Source organism: Entelurus aequoreus, linkage group LG15 (genome assembly GCF_033978785.1).
Source record: "Entelurus aequoreus isolate RoL-2023_Sb linkage group LG15, RoL_Eaeq_v1.1, whole genome shotgun sequence".
Classification (NCBI taxonomy): domain Eukaryota; kingdom Metazoa; phylum Chordata; class Actinopteri; order Syngnathiformes; family Syngnathidae; genus Entelurus; species Entelurus aequoreus.
In genome coordinates this window covers 15,653,651-15,680,060 of record NC_084745.1, presented here as the reverse complement: position 1 = coordinate 15,680,060, position 26,410 = coordinate 15,653,651, and the positions used below count along the sequence as shown (strand labels likewise).

General features: G+C 38.9%; 1 protein-coding gene across 1 annotated transcript in view; it reads right to left on the bottom strand.

Moving 5' to 3' along the window:
• LOC133629857 (cadherin-12-like) overlaps positions 1-26,410 on the bottom strand; it is a 312,919-nt gene that overhangs the window by 97,523 nt on the left and 188,986 nt on the right. The window contains exon 6 of the mRNA XM_062020904.1: positions 3,444-3,631. Within this exon, the coding sequence (XP_061876888.1) occupies positions 3,444-3,631 (188 nt within the window). The remainder of the gene's footprint in view (positions 1-3,443; positions 3,632-26,410) is intronic.

Sequence of the window (26,410 nt, the reverse complement as noted above, 5' to 3'; positions counted from 1 at the left end):
GAATAATTACCTCTATTATCAACAATACAATTGTTGAAATGCAACAATACATATATGTGATGATAACTGGAAATACAAAAGAAAGCAGACGATCTCCCAGAATCCTCTGCGAAGCGTAGGACCGGCAAGGTCGGAGCTTTTATAAAGTGAAGTGTGTTCGTATTCCAAGTATTTAAGAGGCATAGTTTTTTTGGGACATTTCCTGAACATTTCAGCAAAATCCGTCCATAACTGAGGTATGTTGCTATCAAACCCTGGCAAAAACATAACTCTTTGGCGTAGGTAAGAAAGTCTGCGTTCTGCAAAGCAAAGCGCGCCACTTACGCCTCAAGATATAAAGTTTGTATACATTTATTGCATTATGCTCTTTTTGTAAAACAAACAAAAAAAAACCAACATTTTTTATGATGGGAAAAACAAAAAATATGCATCATTTCCAAAAATGAGTTGCAAAGTGGATTACTTTGTATGAAGTAATTGCAGCCTTTAATAGGTCAATTATTCATAACAACACTGATGTTAAAAGCCTTATTTTTGGAACAATGTTTTTTTTTCCAAAAATTGCAGCCTTTAATAGGTCAATAATTCATAACAACACTGATGTTAAAGGCCTACTGAAATGAATTTATTTTATTTAAACGGGGATAGCAGATCCATTCTATGTGTCATACTTGATCGTTTCGTGATATTGCCATATTTTTGCTGAAAGGATTTAGTATAGAACAACGACGATAAAGTTCGCAACTTTTGGTCTCTGATAAAAAAAAGCCTTGCCCCTACCGAAAGTAGCGTGACGACACCGGAGGAAAGGCTGCTCACATTTTCCTATTGTTTACACCAGCAGCGAGAGAGATTCGGACCGAGAAAGCAACGATTACCCCATTAATTTGAGCGAGGATGAAATATTTGTGGATGAGGAACGTGAAAGTGAAGGACTACAGTGCAGTGCAGAACGTATCTTTTTCCGCTCTGACCGTAACTTAGGTACAAGGGTTCATTGGATTCCATACTTTCTCCTTTTTCTATTGTGGATCACAGATTTGTATTTTAAACCACCCTGGATACTATTTCCTCTTGAAAATGAGTCGAGAGCGCGAAATGGACATTCACAGTGACTTTTATCTCCACGACAATACATCGGTGAAGCACTTTAGCTACTGAGCTAACGTGATAGCATCGGGCTTAACTGCATATAGAAACAAAACAAATAAGTCCCTGACTGGAAGGATAGACAGAAGATCAACAATACTATTAAACCATGGACATGTAACTACACGGTTAATGCTTTCCAGCTTGGCGAAGCTTAGCAATGCTGTTGCTAACGACGCCATTGAAGCTAACTTAGCTACGGAACCTCGACAGAGCTATGCTAAAAACATTAGCTCTGCACCTACGCCAGCTCTCATCTGCTCATCACGACCCGTGCTCACCTGCGTTCCAGCGATCGACGGTACGACGAAGGACTTCACCCGATCACCGATGCGTTTGGCGGCCCGGAGACGGCGGAAGTGAAGGTGAGGTCGGTGGCTAGCGCGTCTGCTATCCATCTCAGTCCTCCTGGTTGTGTTGCTGTAGTCCGCCGCTAATACACCGATCCCACCTACAACTTTCTTCTTTGCAGTCTCCATTGTTCATTAAACAAATTGCAAAAGATTCACCAACACAGATGTCCAGAATACTGTGGAATTTTGAGATGAAAACAGAGCTTTTTGTATTGGATTCAATGGGCTCCGAATACTTCCGCTTCAACCGTTGACGTCACGCGCAAACGTCATCACATCGAAACGTTTTCAGCCGGAAGTTTGCCGGGAAATTTAAAATTGCACTTTATAAGTTAACCCGGCCGTATTGGCATGTGTTCTAATGTTAAGATTTCATCATTGATATATAAACTATCAGACTGCGTGGTCGGTAGTAGTGGGTTTCAGTAGGCCTTTAAAAGCCTTATTTTTGGAACAATGTTTTTTTTCCAAAAACTCGCACTATCCCTCCGTAGTCAATAAACGGACGTGCTTAAAAAGTGTTAAAAGTAAACTCATAAAATACTCATTTTTTAAAAACTTTAACTTTAAAAATGTTCAACAGTTTCAGACATATCCATATATATATACACTACCGTTCAAAAGTTTGGGGTCACATTGAAACGTCCTTATTTTTGAAGGAAAAGCACTGTACTTTTCAATGAAGATAACTTTAAACTAGTCTTAACTTTAAAGAAATACACTCTATACATTGCTAATTTGGTAAATGACTATTCTAGCTGCAAATGTCTGATTTTTGGTGCAATATCTACATAGGTGTATCGAGGCCCATTTCCAGCAACTATCACTCCAGTGTTCTAATGGTACAATGTGTTTGCTCATTGGCTCAGAAGGCTAATTGGTGATTAGAAAACCCTTGTGCAATCATGTTCACACATCTGAAAACAGTTTACCTCGTTACAGAAGCTACAAAACTGACCTTCCTTTGAGCAGATTGAGTTTCTGGAGCATCACATTTGTGGGGTCAATTAAACGCTCAAAATGGCCAGAAAAAGAGAGCTTTCATCTGAAACTCGACAGTCTATTCTTGTTCTTAGAAATGAAGGCTATTCCACAAAATTGTTTGGATGACCCCAAACTTTTGAACGGTAGTATATATATATATATATATATATATATATATATATATATATATATAGTTATGTATTTGTAATGTGTTTTATGCTTTTTGCACTTTTTTGTAAAAAAAATAAATAATAATATTATAAGAAAAACACAAAATATGCAATGTTTTTCCAAAATGTGTTTTAAAGTGGAATATTTGAGATGAGGTACGGGGCAGCACGGTGGTGCAACGGTCAGCGTGTTTAAGTCGTTTGTTGGCAGATTGTTCAATGTGAATGAACAACTACAAAAAAAACACCGTATGTGAACGAATGTCTCTCACATTAACTAGTGGTTGAGAAGTGTAATAACACTCAAACATATTTTTTTTCTCTTGTGTTTGTGAGATACTTCGATCAATTCAGTATTTGTGGTGAAAGTATTAAAACCGCTTTTCAGTATATTGAAACAAATGTCGTACAATGGGAGTCAATGGGCGACCAAAATGGGCAAAGGCACCAAGTATAGGAAATTGATTTCTAACAAAATTATCTAGTTAATTTTTAATTATCGTTGGATCACTTGATTCATTGAGGCCTAAAAACAAGTGACAAAGGTATGCCGTGACCAAGTTGTACTTCACCAAACGGCGACGAGGCCCGGCTCTAGTCCTGGTACACGAGCGGTCGCCACCATTTTCTTTTTCAGTGGCCAGGAAAGCTAAATTTCCGTGTCAACCTTTGAAAATTGCACCTCCGGATGCTTCTGGGAGCCCGCGGCAATGGAGCAGAAAGCCCGCTGAGGCGCTTCAATGGCCGTGGAGGTTGCATTTGATGTCCTCGCTGGAGAACCACTTACCCGTTTGAGAATGATTATCCCTTCCTGGTTGTGGTCGTTGGTGGTGATGTCAAACATGGCGCCGCCGTCGCCCGGCACGATGGTGTACTCCACCTCGGCGTTTTTGCCCACGTCCAAGTCGTGCGCTTTGATCCTGCCCACGGAGGAACCCACCGCCGACGACTCGGGCACCCGCAAGTGGAAAAAACCTGCAAGGGAACGGAGACGTTTATTAAAATCTCCTCCTTGTTCTGTTTTTTTTTCCTCCAAGGTCTTGAGGCACCGTCTTCTAAGTGTGCGGCTTAGTCGGCTCTCCCACGTTCAAATATGAGAGTCTGCAAGGCTTTGCTTCTGCCAACAAGAGTCCTTGCTGAAGGAATCGTTCGACAAACAAACCGACAAATTGATTTCTCGTGGATGTGGAAATATCATTTTTCTAAGGACCTTTAAGACAGGTGGCTACGCCAGGAGGATTTAGTAGGATTTAGTACGAAAAATAATACAAGGAAATGAGTGTGAAGCTGACATTCTTGGGCTGACTTCAAATATTATGTTCCTATTCCAACAAATCAATGCTATTTGGGCTCCCAGGAAATACAACTGATAAATGTTCCGTAGGAAAAAATATTCACAGGTACTTTTATTATTATTTTACATTGATCCAGTTCTGTATTTAATAAATACAATTTAAAAGATGAATTGAAACAAGAAAAAATACCCTTGCGCTATATGAATCTAATCCATTTTTTATCTTATTTGCTGCCTGTTCCTCCTTCCTATATTTAAACATTCCCAACAAATAAATAATTCGGATTGCCTTCATTTAAAATAGAGATGTCAGATAATGGCTTTTTTGACGATATTCTGGTATTGTCCAACTCTTAATTACCGATACCGATATCAACCGATACCGATATATACAGTCGTGGAATTAACACATTATTATGCCTAATTTTGTTGTGATGCCCCGCTGGATGCATTAAACAATGTAACAAGGTTTTCCAAAATAAATCAACTCAAGTTATGGAAAAAAGTGCCAACATGGCACTGCCATATTTATTATTGAAGTCACAAAGTGCATTATTTTTTTTTAACATGTCTCAAAACAGCAGCTTGGAATTTGGGAGATGCTCTCCCTGAGAGAGCATTAGGATGTTAAGGTGGGCGGGGTTTTGGTAGGGAGTAGCGGGGGGTGTATATTGTAGCGTCCCGGAAGAGTTAGTGCTGCAGGGGGTTCTGGGTATTTGTTTTGTTGTGTTTATGTTGTGTTACGGTGCGGATGTTCTCCCAAAATGTGTTTGTCATTCTTGTTTGGTGTGGGTTCACAGTGTGGCGCATATTTGTAACAGTGTTAAAGTTGTTTATACGGCTACCCTCAGTGTGACCTGAATGGCTGTTGACCAAGTATGATTTGCATTCACTTGTGTGTGTGAAAAGCTGTAGATATTATGTGACTGGGCCGGCACTCAAAGGCAGTGCCTTTAAGGTTTATTGGCGCTCTGTTCTTCTCCCTACGTCTGTGTACACAGCGGCGTTTTAAAAAGTCATACATTTTACTTTTTGAAGCAGGTACAGATCATTTTCAAACCGATACCGATAATTTTCGATATTACATTTTAAAGCATTTATCGGCTGATAATATCGTCAGTCCGATATTATCGGACATCTCTAATTTAAAGCAGGGGTCAGCAACCCGCTCCTTGGACCTCTTTCGTGTGTCAAAATGGAAAAAGATGAAGGAAAAAATTTATTTTTTGTTTTAATATATTTTCGGTAGGAGAACAAACATGACACAAACCTTCCTAATTGTTCGTAATTCCACTGTTCATGCTTCACTGATGAGAGTATTTGGCAAGCACCGTTTTGTCCTACTAATTTCAGCGATCCTTGAACTCATCGTAGTTGGTTTACATGTACAACTTTCTCCGATGCTGCCACAGAAAGATGTGCGCCGTGTCGTTCCAGACCACAGCAAACGATACCCAGCTTGCAAAGATTGTGATAAATTCATTAGTTTCCTTAAACTTGGACACACACACCTATACCTTTGGCCATTCTGAGCCAGTAATTTCCCGAACTTATCTCATCCTGTGAGAAGCCTCCGTCTTACTAATGATGTCCAATGTTGCAAAAATGTGTCGCATAAAAATTAAAATACAACATTTCTGTCAACGAAGATTTGCGTCAGCCTTTGATAGTAGGCTAATATAGACACTTACATCATGTGTTGCTTTCATTATAACACTTTAATAAGGCTTTTAATTTTTGCGGCTCCAGACAGATTTTTATTTTTTTTATTTTTGGTCCAATATGACTCTTTCAACATTTTGGGTTGCCGACCCTTGATTTGAAGGGACAATGCATGTTAATGCACATTTTTTTATAAATTTTTTTTTACATATTTTGTGGTATTCCTTATCCCAAATATACTTTAATTTTTTTTAAAAAATGTTTTACCCAAATAAAAGGTAAATATCACATTTTACTTGTGTCCATGGGTTGTCACTCAGTCCTGTTACCCTAACACGCCCCTGGGAAAGAAGTGGACTATATGCCACAAGTCACATGATCATTTATAAAGCATATTTCAAACATGAATATTCATTAGTATACGGTTAATACACATTTTTAACTCAGACATAATTATCATATCTTATATATACAATATCTTAATGCTTGCATTTTTATTGTACTAAGTCAGCATTTTTGCTTTCTGTCTTAGGTAATTGAGACTTTTCCTTGAGATAGGATTTTGATTTATGCTGAATTAGCACACTGAAATATTAAAAAAAAATGTTTTGATAGTAAAAGGTTTTGTTTTTTTAAAGTAAGAATTTAACTGTGCAAATGTATGTCATCCACTATAGGTAATGGCAACATTTTAACTCAGCCACAGATGCAGTTACAAAATGATTGTTCAAAAAAAAGTTGCAATAAGATGAAATGGGTTCTTCATCCCATACATTGTTTTTTTCCTCTGTTTAATGAGACTTTTGTAAGTCCTGCAGTGTAAAGGAGTGTACTGGGTTGACAGCTTGGGTTTTAGCTCGATGCCTAGCGCACTTGACTTTCATTCAGGAGGACCCATGTTTGACTCTGTAGCCAGGACTGAATTAAGCAGGTAACATTTGCCTTTCAAGCTAATTTTTCAGGCTTAAATAGAATGGAATAGAATAGAAAGTACTTTATTGATCCCTGGGGGAAATTCAGCACCACAGTTCGCTCACAATAGACAATAATAACAATAAATAATATAATATACATAATACATTAATAATATAAATATATTCTACATATATTCTGTTTTGACCCATTCAGCTTGTTGTCCATGTGTACACCGAGGTATTTATAATCCTCAACCATGTCCACATCGACCCCCCCTGATGGAAACTGGGGTCGCCGGAGTACTCCTCCTCCTTCCCAGGTCCACAACCAGCTCCTTGGTCTTCGTCACGTTAACCTGGAGGTGGTTCTTTCCACACCATGTGACAAAGTCCTCCACCAGTGCCCTGTATTCCTCACCGTCATCATCCTCAATACACCCCACTATCGCAGAGTCATCAGAAAACTTCTGAAGGTGGCAGGACTCTGAGTGATAGTGGAAATGGGTGGTGTAGATGGTGAAGAGGAAGGGGGAGAGGACTGTGCCCTGCGGGGCCCCGGTGTTGCTGACCAGCCTGTCAGACACACAGTCCTGCAGTCGCACGTACTGTGGTCTGTCAGTCAGGTTGGCCTAATCAACAACCCATGACACCAAGGGGGCCTCCACCTGCATCGTCTCCAACTTCACACCCAGTAGTCCAGGCCGTATGGTATCGAAAGCACTGGAGAAGTCAAAAAACATGACCCTCACACTGCTCGCAGGCTTGTCTAGGTGGGTGTGGGCTCGGTTCAACAGGTAGATGACTGCCTCCTCCACTTCCAGTCGGGGCTGGTAGGCGAATTGGAGTGGGTCCAGGTGGGGCTTGACTGTAGGACGGAGTTGTTCCAGGACCAACATCTCCATGGTCTTCATGATGGGGGGTTACCCACATATGCGGTCCTCTCCAAGGTTTCTCATAGTCATTCACATTGACGTCCCACTGGGGTGAGTTTTCCTTGCCCGTATGTGGGCTCTGTACCGAGGATGTCGTTGTCGGATTGATTCGCTGAAGTTGTCAGCATGTCTTGGGGGGGCAGGAGCTTGTCGGAGCCACTGTGTCAAACCTGTTAAAGAACTGGTTTAGTTCATTGGCCCTTTCTTTGTCTCCGTCCACCCCCCTCCCCTACCCCTCCGACGGTTTGATGGTCTGCATACCTCTCCAAACCGCCTTCATGTTGTTGTCCTTCAGCTTCCCGTCCAGCTTCCTCCTGTAGTTCTCCTTGGCCTCCCTGAGTTTGGTCTTCAGCAGCCCCTGAACTCTTTTCACCTCCTCCCCATTACCAGCGTTGAATGCCCTCTTCTTCTCATTCAGTAGGGCTTTGATGTCCTTGGTCACCCACGGTTTGTTGTTTGGGTAGCAGCTGACCGGTAATAGTGCTCACTTCAGATAAACTCACACAAAATACCTTGATAACAAGTAGCAAATGCTCTGTAACTACTTAAATCAATGCCTTCTTGTATTATAAATAAATGATAAATGGGTTATACTTGTATGGTGCTTTTCTACCTTCAAGGTACTCAAAGCGCTTTGACACTATTTCCACATCCACCCATTCACACACACATTCACACACTGATGGCGGGAGCTGCCATGCAAGGCGCTAACCAGCAGCCATCAGGAGCAAGGGTGAAGTGTCTTGCCCAAGGACACAACGGACGTGACTAGATTGGTAGAAGGTGGGGATTGAACCCCAGTAACCAGCAACTCTCCGATTACCAACTTCACCACGCCGTCCCTATTCAGAAGTGTTTGTAGGCAATTTATTGAAACAACTGTTAGTCAGTGTGTTTGCAGATGTTTTATAGAGGCGGATACTTATTGATACAGGAATTCATTAATGTAAGTAGTTACTAAGTATTTACTACTTGTAATTTTAGTATTTTGTGTGAACACTACTTATGCCTTGTAAAGTGTTTACTCATGAGATTTAAAGGTTTAATGTCTCAAGACTCCCAAAAGTCTCACGTATCCTAACAAACAAAGGAAAGACACAACACAAAGGGATGTGGAACACTTTGCATGATATTGCCAAGTATATTAATCAACATTTTGTAACTGCGGCTGTCCTGCAGAGGAGAAAACACACAACTGTACACGTGGCTGAAATAAATAAAAAATGCCATCAACAGTGACCGCAGAACGTTCAGCATCAAGCAAGTTTGAAAATATGTCCAAGGTACCTCTAAATCTTGTATTAAGGAAAACCCTCAATATTATCTGAGACAAAATACAAATAAAAAATACTTAAGTGCTTAAGTGATAAAATAATCCAGGAAATGTAATTTGAATAATAGTGTTATATACTTAATACTTACAGTTTTAAAATATATATATATATATATATATATATATATATATATATATATATATATATATATATATATGAGGCAGCACGGTGGAAGATGGGTTAGTGCGTCTGCCTCACAATACGAAGGTCCTGAGTAGTCGTGAGTTCAATCCCGGGCTCGGGATCTTTCTGTGTGGAGTTTGCATGTCCTCCCCGTGACTGCGTGGGTTCCCTCCGGGTACTCCGGCTTCCTCCCACCTCCAAAGACATGCACCTGGAGATAGGTTGATTGGCAACACTAAATTGGCCCTAGTGTGTGAATGTGAGTGTGAATGTTGTCTGTCTATCTGTGTTGGCCCTGCGATGAGGTGGCAACTTGTCCAGGGTGTACCCCGCCTTCCACCCGATTGTAGCTGAGATAGGCTCCAGCGCCCCCCGCGACCCCGAAGGGAATAAGCGGTAGAAATGGATGGATGGATATATATATATATATATATATATATATATATATATATATATATATATATATATATATATATATATATATATATATATATATATATACATATATATATATATATACATATATATATATATATATATATATATATATGTACATAAATGTCTTAATTAGATATCCAAAAAAATAGTGCTCGATACCGTGGTAGAGCGTAATATGTAATATGTACATATATATATATATATATATATATATATATATATATATATATATATATATATATATATATATATATATATATATATATATATATATATATATAATACCTGGGATTTATATAGCGCTTTTCTAAGTACCCAAAGTCGCTTTACATGTTAAAAACCCATCATTCATTCACACCTGGTGGTGGTAAGCTACTTTCCACAGCCGCCCTGGGGTAGACTGACGGAAGCGTGGCTGCCAATTTGCGCCTACGGCCCCTCCGACCACCACCTATCATTCATTCAACCACCGGTGTGAGAGGCACCGGGGGCAAGGGTGAAGTGTCCTGCCCAAGGACACAACGGCATGGTAAGAGGCGGGGAGCGAACCTGCGACCCTCAGGTTTCTGACACGGTAGCTCTACCCACTACGCCATGCCGTCCCAAAATACATATGTATATATATATATATATATATATATATATATATATATATATATATATATATATATATATATATATATATATATATATATATATATATATACTGCGATGAGGTGGCGACTTGTCCAGGGTGTACCCCGCCGTCCGCCCGATTGTAGCTGAGATAGGCTCCAGCGCCCCCGCGACCCCGAAGGGAATAAGCGGTACAAAATGGATGGATGGATGGATATATATATATATATATATATATATATATATATATATATATATATATATATATATATATATATATATATATATACATATATATATATATATATATATATATATATACATATATACACATATATACACACACACACACACACACATATATATATACATGTATATATATATATATATATATATATATATATATATATATATATATATATATATATATATATATATGTATATATATATATATATATATATATATATATATGTATATATATATATATATATATATATATATGTATATATATATATATATATATATATATATATATATATATATATATATATATATACACACACACACACAATGTGTGTGTATGAATGAATATAAATGTATGTATGTGTATATGTAAGTAAATATATGTAATATATTTATATGTACAGTAATTTATTTCCAGATATCGATCCAGATATATACATATGCATATATACATACATGCATATGTATATATCTGGATCTGGATAGATCTACAAGTAGTATGGCTCGGTCGATGGTTGGCGAGCCAGGTTCCCTTTTGAGGTTGGAAAATCCTGAATTGGTTGGTTGTAGTTCTGATGCAAAATATGGCCGCTCTATCCTGCGAGACTTCTTAGGTGTCGTAATATGATAGTACCACGCCATGTGAACCAATCAGAAGGAACGTAAGGCAAGTCTTTGCATCATTATTTTTCACACACTAAATCTAGAATCTTTCCAACAACTCTTTGACTTTCTTTCTCAAAGGCGACTAGCGACAGATATAGCACCTTTTTTTGGGGGTATGCTTGGAGACATGAAAGTATGTGACACTCGAATGTCCTCAACGTACAAGCGGTGCTGCTGTTAGCCTTTCCTCCCTGTCTACTCAATGTCTGCTCTTAGACAGCTTGTCCTGAAAACACAATTTGTTGAACTTTTAAATGCAATGACAAAAAGTCCATTCCATTCTCGTCAGAGCAGAGAGAAGACTCACATCCACTCTGCGCAAAGCTGCCGCTCTTTCTGCCTTGGTTTAGATGTGAATGCTTCAGCACTGTCACGCTTCAAGTAAAAACAAACCCATCGTTCATGTCAATGAGCCAGTCAATAGGTTTGTTGGTGAATAACTCAACTTTTCAGTCTTTTGATCAGATTTGATACTCTAGCATTTAACAATGGAGAACAAATACAACTAAACTAGGAATCAACTGAAGAAAATACATTTACAGTTCTAATCATAAATTGCATTTTTTAACTCACACATATTTTCTTTACGTTTTGCGATTGCAATGCCTTGAAGTTGATAGTTGTGCTATTTGCTAATAATACAGGGACCGACTGTTTTGTATGTCTATTTTAAAAATAAACACATGATATTGTTCTGACGTGATACATGATACATTACATTTTCTTTTCACCATACAAAGCTTATATGTGCATCGACTCCTAATGTTTTTAAAAAGTATTGTTAGTGAATCGTATCGTAACCCATGTATCGAGATTGATATCAGATCGCCATTTAAGGTAGATATGCACACCCCTAGTATGTATGTATGCATGTATGTATATATATATATATACATACTGTATGTATAACTGTTTATAAACCGTATACTATGAGTACCCCTAGAGGGGGGGGGGGGGGGGGGGGGGTTACCCACATATGCGGTCCTCTCCAAGGTTTCTCATAGTCATTCACATTGACGTCCCACTGGGGTGAGTTTTCCTTGCCCGTATGTGGGCTCTGTACCGAGGATGTTGTTGTGGCTTGTACAGCCCTTTGAGACACATGTGATTTAGGGCTATATGAATAAACATTGATTGATTGATTGATATCCATGTCGGAAATATGCTTTAAAAATTAGGAATTCAATGTTTACTAATTTTTAACTAATTTGATTATTAATAATGAGTAAAACATTTATAACTGTATTTATAAACTGTATACTTATGAGTATTCATGTCGGAAAATATACTTTATAAATGACGAATGCAGTATTTACCAATGCTTTATCGCCCTTAAAGGCCTACTGAAATTACATTTTTTTATTTAAACGGGGATAGCAGATCTATTCTATGTGTCATACTTGATCATTTCGCGATATTGCCATATTTTTGCTGAAAGGATTTAGTAGAGAACAACGATGATAAAGATCGCTACTTTTGGTATCTGACAAAAAAAAGCCTTGCCCCTACCGGAAGTAGCGTGACGTAGTCAGTTGAACATTTCCGCAAAGTTCCCTATTGTTTACAGTGATGGCGGCCAGAAGTGAGAGCGATTCGGACCGAGAAAGCGAAGATTTCCCCATTAATTTGAGCGAGGATGAAAGATTTGTGGATGAGTAAAGTGCAAGTGAAGGACTAGTGGGGAGTGGAAGTGATTCAGATAGGGAAGATGCTGTGAGAGCCGGGGGTGACCTGATATTCAGCTGGGAATGACTACAACAGTAAATAAACACAAGACATATATATACTCTATTAGCCACAACACAACCAGGCTTATATTTAATATGCCACAAATGAATCCCGCATAAAAACACCTAGGTGTTTGTTATGCTAGCTCTTAGCTCCTAGCTACTAGCTCCCGTCCATATAACCCGCCAATACAATTCAAACACCTGCACAACACACACAATCACTCAGCCCAAAGGACCGTTCACCTAACCCAAGGTTCATAAAGCTTATATATTTAACCAAAGTTACGTACGTGACACGCACGTACGGGCAAGCGATCAAATGTTTGGAAGCGCAGCTGCGTACTCACGGTACCACGTATGCGTCTGTGTATCCAAATCAAAGTAATCCTGGTAAGAGTCTGTGTTGTCCCAGTTCTCTACAGGCGTCTGTGTATCGAAGTCAAAGTCCTCCTGGTTAGAGTCTCTGTTGTCCGAGTTCTTCGATCTTGACTGCATCTTTCGGGAATGTAAACAAAGAAACACCGGCTGTGTTGTGTTGCTGACTTCCCTCGCAAAATACTCCGCTTCGCACCAACAACTTTCTTCTTTGCTTGTTTAGCTTCTTTCTCCATAATGAAATGAACAAATTGCAACAGCTTCACCAACACAGATGTCCAGAATACTGTGGAATAATGACATGAAAACAGAGCTATTTTGTATTGGCTTTAATGGGGGAGCCATACCTCTGTTTCACTGGCCACGTCACGCGCATACGTCATCCTCCAAAGGAGTTTTCAACCGGAAGTTTAGCGGGAAATTTAAAATTGCACTTTATAAGTTAACCCGGCCGTATTGGCATGTGTTGCAATGTAAAGATTTCATCATTGATATATAAACTATCAGACTGCGTGTTCGGTAGTAGTGGGTTTCAGTAGGCCTTTAACCCTTAGTATAAAGTGTTACCAACCAAAAGTAATATCGTTCACTCATTGTTCTGCGTATTTCATCGTATTTCAACGATGACTGGGGATTCTAAATTATTTGGGGGTATTTGGGTTTTTTTGCACTGTAATGTGCTTGGTGTCAACATGCCATTAGTTATTTCATATATATATATATATATATATATATATATATATATATATATATATATATATATATATATATATATATATATATATTTATATATATACACATATATATATATATATATATATATATATATATATATATATATATATATATATATATATATATATATGTGTATATATATATATATATATATATATATATATATATATATATATATATATATATATATATATATATATATGTGTATATATATATATATATATATATATATATATATATATATATATATATATATATATATATATATACTGTATATATATATATATATATATATATATATATATATATATATATATATATATATATATATATATATATATATATATATTCTGCTAAAGTCTCACTCTGTTACTTTCAGTCCTGTCTCAGCTTCTCTTAATTGCCAAAAGTTAAATGAAGTTGCCTGAGATGGAGCAAAAAACATTTTGAGTAGTTTTTTAATATGTATTTTCCCAGATTTCAGTTTATTTTTAGTGAGTTTCTGCAAGCGAACGGCGGCGATTAGTTGGAACGGATGATCATTTTTCATGTACAATTGCTTCTCAGTACAAATGTGTCACACACGGGAGCATATAGAATTTTTAGAGCATGTGATATCATAAAAGTATCGACAGACTGACTCTGGGAAGTCATTAGAAGCTGATGTGTGAGCATTTCCATCAGACATTTCCATACCAGCACACCATTTGATCTGCTTCACTTGTTCCATATTTCCCTTTTCTTTTTTTTAATGAAGTCACGTCTCATATTTACAAGTAAATTTAAGCCGTCAACCATTTCTGGAAGAAAATACATAACAGACAGCTGCCTCGACACGTGTGCTGGGAAACGACAGATATTTGTTATTTCTCAATTTGACCCCTGTGTTGATCCAAGAAGCGATGGTGGGGATTGCGTGTGAATCTGGCTATTATGTGCTCAATAAATAATCAAGTCTGTTCAAGGTTATGAATTGATTTCATGCAAGTCTTTAAAGGTAGGAATGTAACAATGTGGACATTTCATATCAGGGTTTTCATCATTATCACAGTACTGTTTATTGTTAATCTTTGGGCACCAGAAAATTCCATTCTATTCGATTAGTGGGGCAAACAATCGAAATCAGAATGGCTTCTCTATTCAAACCTATTCTTGGTTCAAAATCAATACTTTTTAAAAACATCGGGTGCAAGTTTTGTGATAACTACATTCCTGCCTAAAATAGGTAAACAGCTGTGATGATTTTGTATGTTACTAAAAAGAAAATTAGTTGTGTTTGGTAAAATGCTACCCAAACATTCAATAAAGCCAAATGAAGCAGGTCAACAAGAGAAGTATCAAACACTTTTATTTTCTAAAATAAATCATTACAACAAATATGGGCATCTACATCAACAATATGATTTGCTGGACAGGACGGACTTAGAAAAAAATAAATAAAATACAAATAAATATGTATATATATATATATATATATATATATATATATATATATATATATATATATATATATATATATATATATATATATATATATATATATATATATATATATATATACGTATATATATATATATATATATAAATATATATATATATATATATATATATATATATATATATATATATATATATATATATATATATATATACGTATATATATATATATATATATACGTGTATATATATATATATATATATATATATATATATATATATATATATATATATATATATATATATATATATATCTGTATATATATATATATATATATACCTGTATATATACCTGTATATATGTATATATACAGTATATATATATATGTGTGTGTGTATATATATATATATATATATATATATAGACATATATATATATATATTATTTTTATTTATTTTATTTTTTTATTTTTATTTATTTATTTTTTTTATTTTTTTTTGTACTTAATAAAACAACTTTGTGAATCTGATTGCAATTCATTTCAAAATATATATAGTTTTTGGCACCTATTTGTTGATTTTCCTGGAAAACTACATACCAGAATATTTTGATACATTTTTATTTTGAATAAATGGTAAATGGGTTATACTTGGATAGGGGAAGCTGGGGATCGAACCAGGAACCATCGGCAGTTGGGAGACGCACAATGTACAGTGAAACCTCGATTTACAAACTCCTTTATTTGCAAACTTTTCGTTTTTTTTAGATCAGGCCAAATTTGCCTTTGTGTGCGATTCATGTCTGAGTACGAACGCTTCATTCATTCATTCATTTCTTTTGTACAGGCAAAAAGCAGGGCGCAACATTTTAACTGTGGAGGCAGAGCCCTCCACTTCACCTGCTGCACATTACAGTACACTAAGAGACACTCACTATTCAGCACGTTTTTTGCCTTTTCGACAAGTTTGCCAACAATATATACCACAAGCAAGTTTTAATTGTGGTGAGACAATACTTTTCTGGAAAAAGATGCCAAAGCAGTCTTTTGTCACAGCAGAGGAAAAGACACTACCTCTCCTTCAGTGGCACAAGTCAAGAGCACGGACACCTTCCTTCTCTCCCTCTGTCTACTGCTTTCTACTCAGCTCCTTGCCGTTGTTAATGTGGGTGGATTTTATGTTTTTAAATGTTTCTGATTGTAGCAATATGGTTGGTAAAGTTAAGGATTTTTTTGTGTGATTTCTGCTCGTTTGTGAGGACACCGATGTGCCCTCTGCGTGTACAAACATTCACTAAAATATGAGCTAAAAATGATTGAATGAAATAAGAATCTTTTTTTTTTTCTTATGTTAAATTCAACTTCCCTATTCCGCCTAAACTGTCATGACTTGTGCAGACTTTAAAGGTCCTCATCCGTGCACAGGCGCATCCACACGCGGACACAAACCTTTGTGCTGTGACAGAATTATGGAAATATCAACTTTCCTTTCCACAGCTTGCCGGTATTTACATTCCGGGGAGCTCAACAAGGAATCTGGCTCGCTGCAGAGGTTTGTGCTTTGCTGTCACATGCTGGCTGCTTTGCAAAAAACCTCACACATCAGTGACTTTACAACGTTTTTTTTTTTTACTTTTGTGATTAATGGGAGAAGGCCAATTCATCAGCTTTCACAGCCTATGAAATAAAATGGATGTAAAGAGAGGAAGTCGGTGTAGTGTTACGGTGAATTGCAGTGACTCAGCCTCCACAGTGCAGCGTGCTAAAACCTCATCTAAATATAGTCGGATGCTCCACGAGCAAAAAAGAAGAAAATATATAAAAAAAATAACGCAGATTCAAATTTTTTTTACCGGAGCTTGTCGGTGCAGCCATGCAAAAAGAAGGCGACCTTTGCGCATGAACGACAAACAACACAATTACATATCTTGTTACTGCAGTAAATGGCTATCTTAAAGGTCTTATTTTAATATTTACCAGCAGTGTCACAGATTCCACAATAAGGAATTAGTGTATGTAGCTTTAATGCTAATGAGCTAAGTTTTTCTCCAACCTTTCCACTTTGACCATGGGTGTCCACTGAGGGTCGCATAACAAAAAGTGGACTGGGGACATTTTTTATTTTTGGTAAAAAAAAAAGAAAAAAGAAAAAAAATAACTATAAACGTAAAAGGTGACTAAGTGTTTTATAATAAGCCAATACAGGGGTGGCGAAAGTGAGGCCAGGAAACCATTTGCGGCACACAGCTCAAGTTTTGATGGCCCGCAAAATGTTATTGTAAAAATGTAAGAAAAAGCAGCATTTAAACTTATCGTCATGAGAATAAGCTTGAATTTTGATAATAATAATTCATAATAATACTAGTTTTTATTTATAAGACAAAGTTGACAGTAAGGTTTAAATAAAAAATGTCTTTTTATAGCATTTTTTTTTTACAAAAAAAATAATAAAAAAATACATTTTTCTAACTTTGGACACTTTTAGTCATTAAACATTACATTTTCAAAAATGTTTTCGTTGCATTACGTCTTTTTTCTCTTTTTTTTTTTAGTTTCTTTGTTTCCTACAATGTGTTGCGGGCCAATAAAATGTGAGCTGTGGGCCACAAATGGACCCCAGACCGCATTTTAGACACCCCTGACCTCGACAACGTTACTCTGCACATGTCCGACGTGATTAATGGTATATGTTATTCCAAACTGTGGTACACGGGGTCCAAAGGTACGCCAAAAAAACACTTAGTTAAATATCCAAACACAGTGTTACTGTTCAAACTGTGTAATGTTACAGTGGCCAAAAATATAAAAAATAATTGTTTAATAAGATCTATATCTTGTTTTTAATCAATATTGAAGCCTACTACGCTACTGTATTTTATTGTTGGTCATCATGGTAGTACATGGAGAGCCACAATTTTGGAGAGCCACAAAATCAAATGTATTTCCATTCATTTCAATGGGAGATGTTGATTTGAAATTAGGGATGCCGATAAATGCGTTAAAATGTAATATCGGAAATTATCCGTATCGGTTTTTTATTATCTGTATCATTTTTTTTTTGTTTTGTTTTTTTAATTAAATCAACATAAAAAACACAAGATACACTTACAATTAGTGCACCAACCCAAAAAACCTCCCTCCCCCCATTTCTTTCTGTTATCAATATTCGGGTTCCTACATTATATATCAATATATATCAATACAGTCTGCAAGGGATACAGTCTGTAAGCTAACATGATTGTGCGTGCTGCTGGTCCACTAATAGTACTAACCTTTAACAGTTAATTTTAATCATTTTCATTAATTACTAGTTTCTATGTAACTGTTTTTATATTGTTTTACTTTCTTTTTTATTCAAGAAAATGTTTTTAATTTAGTTATCTTATTTTATTATTATTTTTAAAAAGTACATGGTTGTCCAAATTAGGCATAATAATGTGTTAATTCCACGACTGCATATATCGGTTGATATCGGTATCGGTTGATATTAGTATCGGCAATTAAAGAGTTGGACAATATCGGAATATCGGATATCGGCAAAAAGCCATTATCGGACATCCCTATTTGAAATCAATATTTTGAGTCAAGATCTTTCACAAAATCAATTATACTCGTAAGATGAGGTACTACTGTAATAAAAATTTGCACAACATGTGTTATTTTACAAATTGAAATATGTGACAATAACAATTAGATCTTCAAAAGTTACAAAATTAAAAACAAATAAAAACATTTCATGTTTGGAATTTTTGTTCCGGACTAATATCTATTGAGAAATGTTGGCAAAAAAAAAGTAAAAACAAATTGAGGCGATAAAGTGAGGGTAACTGCACTTTTTTTGAGAATTTTGCCCATCATTCACAATCATTATGTAAGACAAGCACACTTGTTTTCTTTTTGTTATGCATTCTAACTCGTAAATACATTCTAGCAAAAGTCAGTCAACTATAGCAGTGGTCCCCACCGATTGGTACCGGGCCGCACCAGAAATAAAAAAATAATAATAAAAAAAATATAAAAATAAAATAAAAATAAATATATATATATATATATATATATATATATATATATATATATATATATATATATATATATATATATATATATATATATATATATATATATATATTATTAAATCAACATAAAAAACACAATATGTAAATTATATATCAATATAGATCAATACAGTCTGCAGGGAAACAGTCCGTGGGACAAATTTTCAAGCGTTGATCGGTCCGCAGCTACAAAAAGGTTGGGGACCACTGAACTAATAAGATCTGCTCTTGTCGGCCTATAAAGCACTCTAAACACCTCCAATGTTTATATATATATATATATATATATATATATATATATATATATATATATATATATATATATATATATATATATATATATATATATATATATATATATTTGTATATATATATATATATATGTGTATATATGTGTGTATATATATATATATAATAATGTAGTGACAGGCACATTCATAATAACATGTAATATTTACATATTTTGCTCATTTTAAGCATATCAATTTAGCAGACGCATTACAACATTTGATATTTCCTTCAAAAACAACTATTAATCATGCAGACTTCATGAGAGACAACAAAGACTACTTTGGGACAAATTATGATCCAGAACCATTTAATTTTGAGCCTGAATATAAGGAGGATGATCTACAAGTTTTAGAAGCTGAGAGACAAGCAGATCCAACAAGTATTGCTAAGTGCTCAAGAAGAAATGCAAACTACGAACATAATAAAACAATCACTTACTGTACAATATCTGCTCTCACTGGGATGCTGACTGATGGGATGTTTATATATTCCCGTTTAGATGAAGAATTAATCATAATCCTCACGCAGGTTAAACAAAAAAAGGTGCCGCAAACGTGCGTCTTTACATGTCCTTCTTTTGATCTCCGGGTATAAGTTGGATGTCAAAGTTGACCAACTTCTCGGTTTATGTCCGCATTCTTCTACTATCCAGGTGAGAGGCATGATTTATAATCTAGAATTAACTTTCACCAACTCAGAGGCGATGCAGCAGCTCAGTATGTCAATATAGCAGCATAAGCGAGTTACCTCTCTCTGTGATCACGAGGCCGCTAAAAGTAGCCTCTTAACGTTAGCGCTTATAATAACAATATCGCTGGTACAGTACTTGGTTAGTATTCAAGTCACAAGATGTAAACAAAGTATTGTTGGGTGTTTTTTTAAGAGGGCTTTATGTATTCACATCGACGTCCCACTGGGGTGAGTTTTTCCTTGCCCGTATGTGGGCTCTGTACCGAGGATGTCGTTGTGGCTTGTGCAACCCTTTAAGACACTTGTGATTTAGGGCTATATAAATAAACATTGATTGATTGATTGATTGATTAATGTGCGCAACACTTTAGATTAGTGGTCCCCAACCACCGGACCGATTGGTACCGGGCCGCACAAGAAATAAAAACATTTAAAAATTAAAAAAAAAAAAAAAAAAAGTATTTTGTTTGTAATAAATCAACATAAAAAACACAATATATACATTATATATTAATATAGTTCAATACAGTCTGCAGGGATACAGTCCGTAAGCACACATGATTATATTTCTCTATGAAAAAAAAAAAAAAAATTACCCCGCCCCCCCTTTCCACCCCCCGGTCCGTGGGACAATTTTTCAAGCGTTGACCGGTCCGCAGCTACAAAAAGGTTGGGGACCACTGCTTTAGATGACTCCCATTTTAGCCACCTGTACTTGCTGTTTATTACAAATTAGAATGCATTAAAATAAGAAAAACATATGGTCTTGTCTCACATAGAGATAGTTAATTGATATGCAAAAATTAAAAAAAATGGGCAGTTCCCCTTAAAAAAAGTCCATGTCCTGTTTGGCTTTGAAGATAATTAAAATTGAATGTGCCCAGAAGGTAAAAAAAAAAAAAAAAAGGAAAAGAGCGTTGGAGCTCATGAGCAGGCTCTATGGACACATTACTTACCCTGAGAACACCATTAAAACGTCACAAACTGTTTCTAACCTTATTTGAGAGTCCTTGAACGCACCACAGTTATGGGCAATGAGATGCAAAAGTAAAACTTGTACAAAACTTTCTCCCATGCGGCCACAAATTGATGCATTATATTTGTTCCTTTCTTTTATCACTTCATCCGTGTTCCGAAGTGTTGGTGCTGTGTGTGTGTGTGACATCCTTAAAGGTGAGCTTTGATGACATTATGGCGTCTGTGTTGTGTAAAGTGTTGGACTGAGCGGGGCCTTATGGATTAATGGCACCTGTTAGTATGTGTCATGTGTTAATCATGTTTTTGTTTGGCCATGTTTTGCTTGGTTTTTGGACTCTCTTTAGTTCCTGGTTGCACTTCCTTGTTTTGTTTGGTTTCCATGGTCACCCATTAGTTTTCACCTGTCATGTCACGCACCTGTTTCACGTTTTGAGTCACGCACCTGTTGTTAATCATGTCTGGGTTATTTAAGTCTTTCTTTCTGTTCACTCGTTCTGCGTTCATTGTCTTTGTCACACCGGTTCATGTCCCTTGTTGACCAAGTAAGTTTTCATAGTCCATGTCCTAGCTTCTGCTAACTAGCAGCTTCTTTTGTGTTTTAGGCACGCTTTCCTTTTTTGTTTATTGTTTGCGTTTGTGAAAGTTTGAGTGATTTATGTTTAATAAATCCAAGCTCACCTTCACGCTGTCGTCCGGAGCCGTTTTTGCATTGGAAGAACAACCCCGCAGCAAGCTGCGACCCCCCCCCCCGTGACAGTATGATTTATTTTTTTTAAACTCTCAATTTGCAAAAGCGATGTTGTTATGCAATATTTACTTATTTAAAGGGGAACTGCACTTGTTTGGAATGTTGCCTATTGTTCGCACTCATTTTGAGAAACAAGAACACACATTTTTTTTTAACGATTTTTTGAAGATGATAAAAAAAAACGCTACTAAGATGCGGCTAATGGGAGTCACTGTTGTAGCCTTCGAAGCCCTCTAAAACAACTTCAAAACCCTCCATCAACGTTTTCATACACATTGTAAGTCTATATATAATGTAGTAACGACACGTTCATAACTATATGTAATATGCTCAATATTTACCGTATTTTGATCATTTTAATCAATGATTTCTTCCCTGCATTGATTTTTGTTTCCATAGCAGCAAACGTCCGACTTCCGGCAACAACTTGTGTTCCTACTTCATGAAACTGTAATGGAATCATGGCAGACTAGGTAAAAAACAACGATTTTTTGGGAAAAAAATCAACCTTATCTTTTTGAAGCTGAATATACTGAAGATGAACGACTGCTTATAGGAGTGAGCACAAAAAAGAGGGTTGAACATTGGAGCTTACAGAAATCGATAGAGTGAGGTAAAAGTGACTCGAAGCTGCAAATTTGGATTTTGGAGACAAACTATTTCGACATAAATGGCGTGCTTACCCAAAATCAACAGGGAACGTCCTCGGCCAGCTGGACCAGACAAACAACTGTCCATAGAGTGACTCACTTTAATATTGATCATGAAACACGCATCACGTGATGTGTGTTATTATATGTACATATACTCTCTGCCTAGCTGTCTACAAATTACAAATTGGTGTCTGTGGGAGGGGGTTGTGATTAGCGCACTGCAAGAGTGAAAGTCAACGCCTCCGTCTATGGGGCTGGAACAGAGCGCCATCAGACGGGGGCGGGGCATGTGCTGACTGCGACACACAGCTAGCAGATGATTGGATTACACAGGTCGTACGTGTGATCTGTCTGAATCATCTGTCTTTAACAGTGAGCGGCCGGGTGCAGGAGAGGGGTCGGGAGAGAGACTGAACAGTCCTGGAAGAAGACTTTGTGTTGGATGGTTGTGTTGAAAAACATTAAACCTGTTGTCAAACCTGTACTTTGACGTGCATCTGTGGAACCGCAAGACAGCGACTTCTTCATCTGGCGCCCAACAAAAAACAAAAACAAACAAACAAACAAACAAACAAAAAAAAGAGACAATGTCAACGCCGAGCCCAATAGCGGCGCTGGGGCAGCTTCTAGCAGAAGTGTCCACGGCAAACCATCGCCAAATGGAGGCGATGCAGGAGCAGATAGCGCAGCAGAGCCAGATACTGCGAGCGCTGACCGAAAGGACCGGAGCGGGGGCACCCGCGGCAGCAAAGCCAGCATTGGCAGCCGTGGGGATGCATCGGATGGCGGAAGCGGAGGACCTACAAACATGTATGGACATGTTTGAGGCCACGGCGGGAGCTTGTGCGTGGCCGGAGGAGGAGTGGGCTGTGAGGCTGTTGCCGCTGCTTGCGGGAGAGGCACAGCGTGCGGCGCTCAGTTTGCCACCAGCGTCCCGGGTAAATTACCGGGACATGAGACGAGCGGTGCTGGACAGGACGGGCAGCTCAAAGGAGGATCACAAGCACCGGTTCCGGGCAATGAGGCTGGGACAGAAGGAGCGGCCTTTCGCACTGGGGCAGCAGCTGAGGGACGCGGCGACACGATGGCTGCAACCCGGACAGGTTGGTGACGAGATGATAATATTGGAACAATTGTTGGAGGCAATACCGGCGCGGACATCCGCGTGGGTCCGCTACCACCGTCCTCAGGACTTGGCAGCGGCAGTGGCGTTGGCGGAGGATCACCTGGCGGTTCACTGTGAAAGGAGGAAGGAAGAGAAGGCCACGGAAGCAGCGGAGCGTCCAATTCCGGCGCCGCGCAGGTTGCGTGCGCCACCGGCCGAGGGAGCCCAGCAGTGGCCACGGCTTCGAAACAACCCTGCTGTGCTTTCTCTCCCTCAGGTCCCGGCCGACGCTGTGTGTCCCCCGCAAATTGCGCCTCGAATGCCTGGGCAGGCGTGCTGGAGGTGTGGGCGGCTCGGACACCTGCAGCGAGAATGTCCATCAATGGAAGTGGGGCAGGTGATCCGGGTTGCCGACCCTTCGGTGCCCTCCCCCGGGCCAGGAGAGACGTACTATGTACCAGTAAGGATACAAGGGAGTACACACCGGGCGATGGTGGATTCGGGCTGCTAGCAGTCCATGATCCACCAGAATCTGGTTCGACCCGGGGCATTGAGAAAGGTTACACGGGTGCGGGTTAAATGTGTGCATGGGGATATTCACGAGTACCCTATCGTGCCGGTGGAAATTTTTTTCAAGGAGGAAAAACATAGTGTTAAGGTGGCTGTAAGTTCGCGCCTGGTGCACCCCTTAATCTTGGGAACAAATTGGGCGGGATTTAACGGGTTAATAAAACAGTGCGCAGGGGTGCGTTCACGACCGGTAGGAAAAGGGGATAGCCGCACTGTTTTCATCGGCGACGCTGCCGAGCGGGAGGGGGGAAGGGGAGCCGGCGGGGGCTTCGCAGGAGGTTCCCCCGGTTCCCCAATGGCGCCCCATGGATGATTTTCCACTCGAGCAGTCTCGGTATGAAACTCTGCGCGCGACCTGGGACCAAGTGATAACAATTGATGGGCAGCGGGTTCGCCCAGGGACAGCGCGGGATTTCCCTCACTTTGCATTGATTAGGGACAGATTATACAGAGTGAGTCGTGACACTCAGACAGGGGAGGAAATCACCCAATTGTTGGTGCCAAAAGGCCGTCGGGAAATGATTTTCCAGGCGGCACATTTTAACCCGATGGCCGGTCACATGGGGTATGATAAAACACTCAAACGGATAATGGTCCGGTTCTATTGGCCAGGCATTCGGGCAGATGTGCGCCGCTGGTGCGCGGCTTGCCCGGACTGTCAACTAGTCAACCCCGCGGCCACCCCTAGAGCCCCTTTGCGGCCATTACCACTCATAGAGGTCCCATTTGAGCGAATTGGCATGGACCTCGTCGGATCATTTCACCCGAGCACCCAGGGATATCGCTTTGCGCTAGTCCTGGTGGATTACGCAACGCGCTATCCCGAAGCAGTGCCGCTGCGCTCCATCTCTGCAAAGAGTGTCGCGCAGGCACTGTTTCAAGTTATCTCCCGAGTTGGAATCCCGAAAGAGATTCTGACTGAAAAAGGGCACGTCTTTTATGTCACGCACGTTAAAGGAGCTGTACGGATTATTGGGGATCAAATCCATTCGGACCAGCGTTTACCACCCACAGACTGATGGGCTGGTAGAGCGGTTGAATAGAACCTTGAAATCCATGATCCGGAAGTTCGTACACGAGGACAAACCAAATTGGCAAAAATGGTTGGATCCCCTGTTATTTGCAGTGCGGGAGGTTCCTCAGGCCTCAACAGGATTTTCTCCATTTGAGCTGTTGTTCGGCAGGAAGCCGCGCGGGGTACTGGACCTAGTTAAAGAAAGCTGGGAGGAAGGTCCAAGCCCCAGTAAAAACGAAATTCAGTACGTCATGGACCTGAGAGCAAAACTCCACACATTGGGGCACTTGTCACGTGAGAATTTGCTCCAAGCCCAAGAACGTCAGCAGCGCCTGTATAACAGGGGGACCCAACTCAGACAATTTTCACCGGGAGAGAAAGTACTTGTATTACTCCCTACATCCAGCTCCAAATTACTCGCCAAGTGGCAAGGACCGTTTGTGGTCACACGACGAGTAGGTTACGTGGATTACGAGGTCGAGCGGTCTGACCGGGGCGAGGCAACACAAATCTACCACCTCAACCTACTAAAAGGTTGGAGGGAAGCGGAGCCTGTCTCTATGGTGACGGCGATAGCGGAGGGCGAGGAGCTGGGGCCGGAGGTTCCACCCTCCCCCCGGCCCTTCCCTCTCCGCTGTGATAATCATCTGACGCCGTCACAGAAAGCAGATGTGGCCAATTTGCAGCAACATTTTGCTGACATGTTCTCCCCCCTGCCAGGTCGCACGAACCTCACCCAGCATCACATAGAGACCAGCCCTGGCGTGACAGTGAGGTCTCGGCCCTATAGGCTGCCCGAACACAAGCGCAAAGTAGTTCGGGAGGAATTAAAAGCCATGTTGGAATTGGGGGTAATAGAGGAGTCACACAGTGCATGGTGCAGCCCCATAGTTCTGGTAGGGAAGAAAGATGGGTCTGTGCGATTTTGTGTGGACTACCGCAAGGTAAATGATGTGTCACGTTTTGACGCCTACCCGATGCCCCGGGTCGACGAGCTCCTGGACCGGTTAGGCACTGTTCGTTTTTTCACGACACTGGATTTGACTAAGGGCTACTGGCAGATTCCCTTATCTCCAGAGTCTAAGGAAAAAACGGCATTCTCCACTCCGGAAGGTTTATACCAATTCGTGACCCTTCCGTTCGGCTTGTTC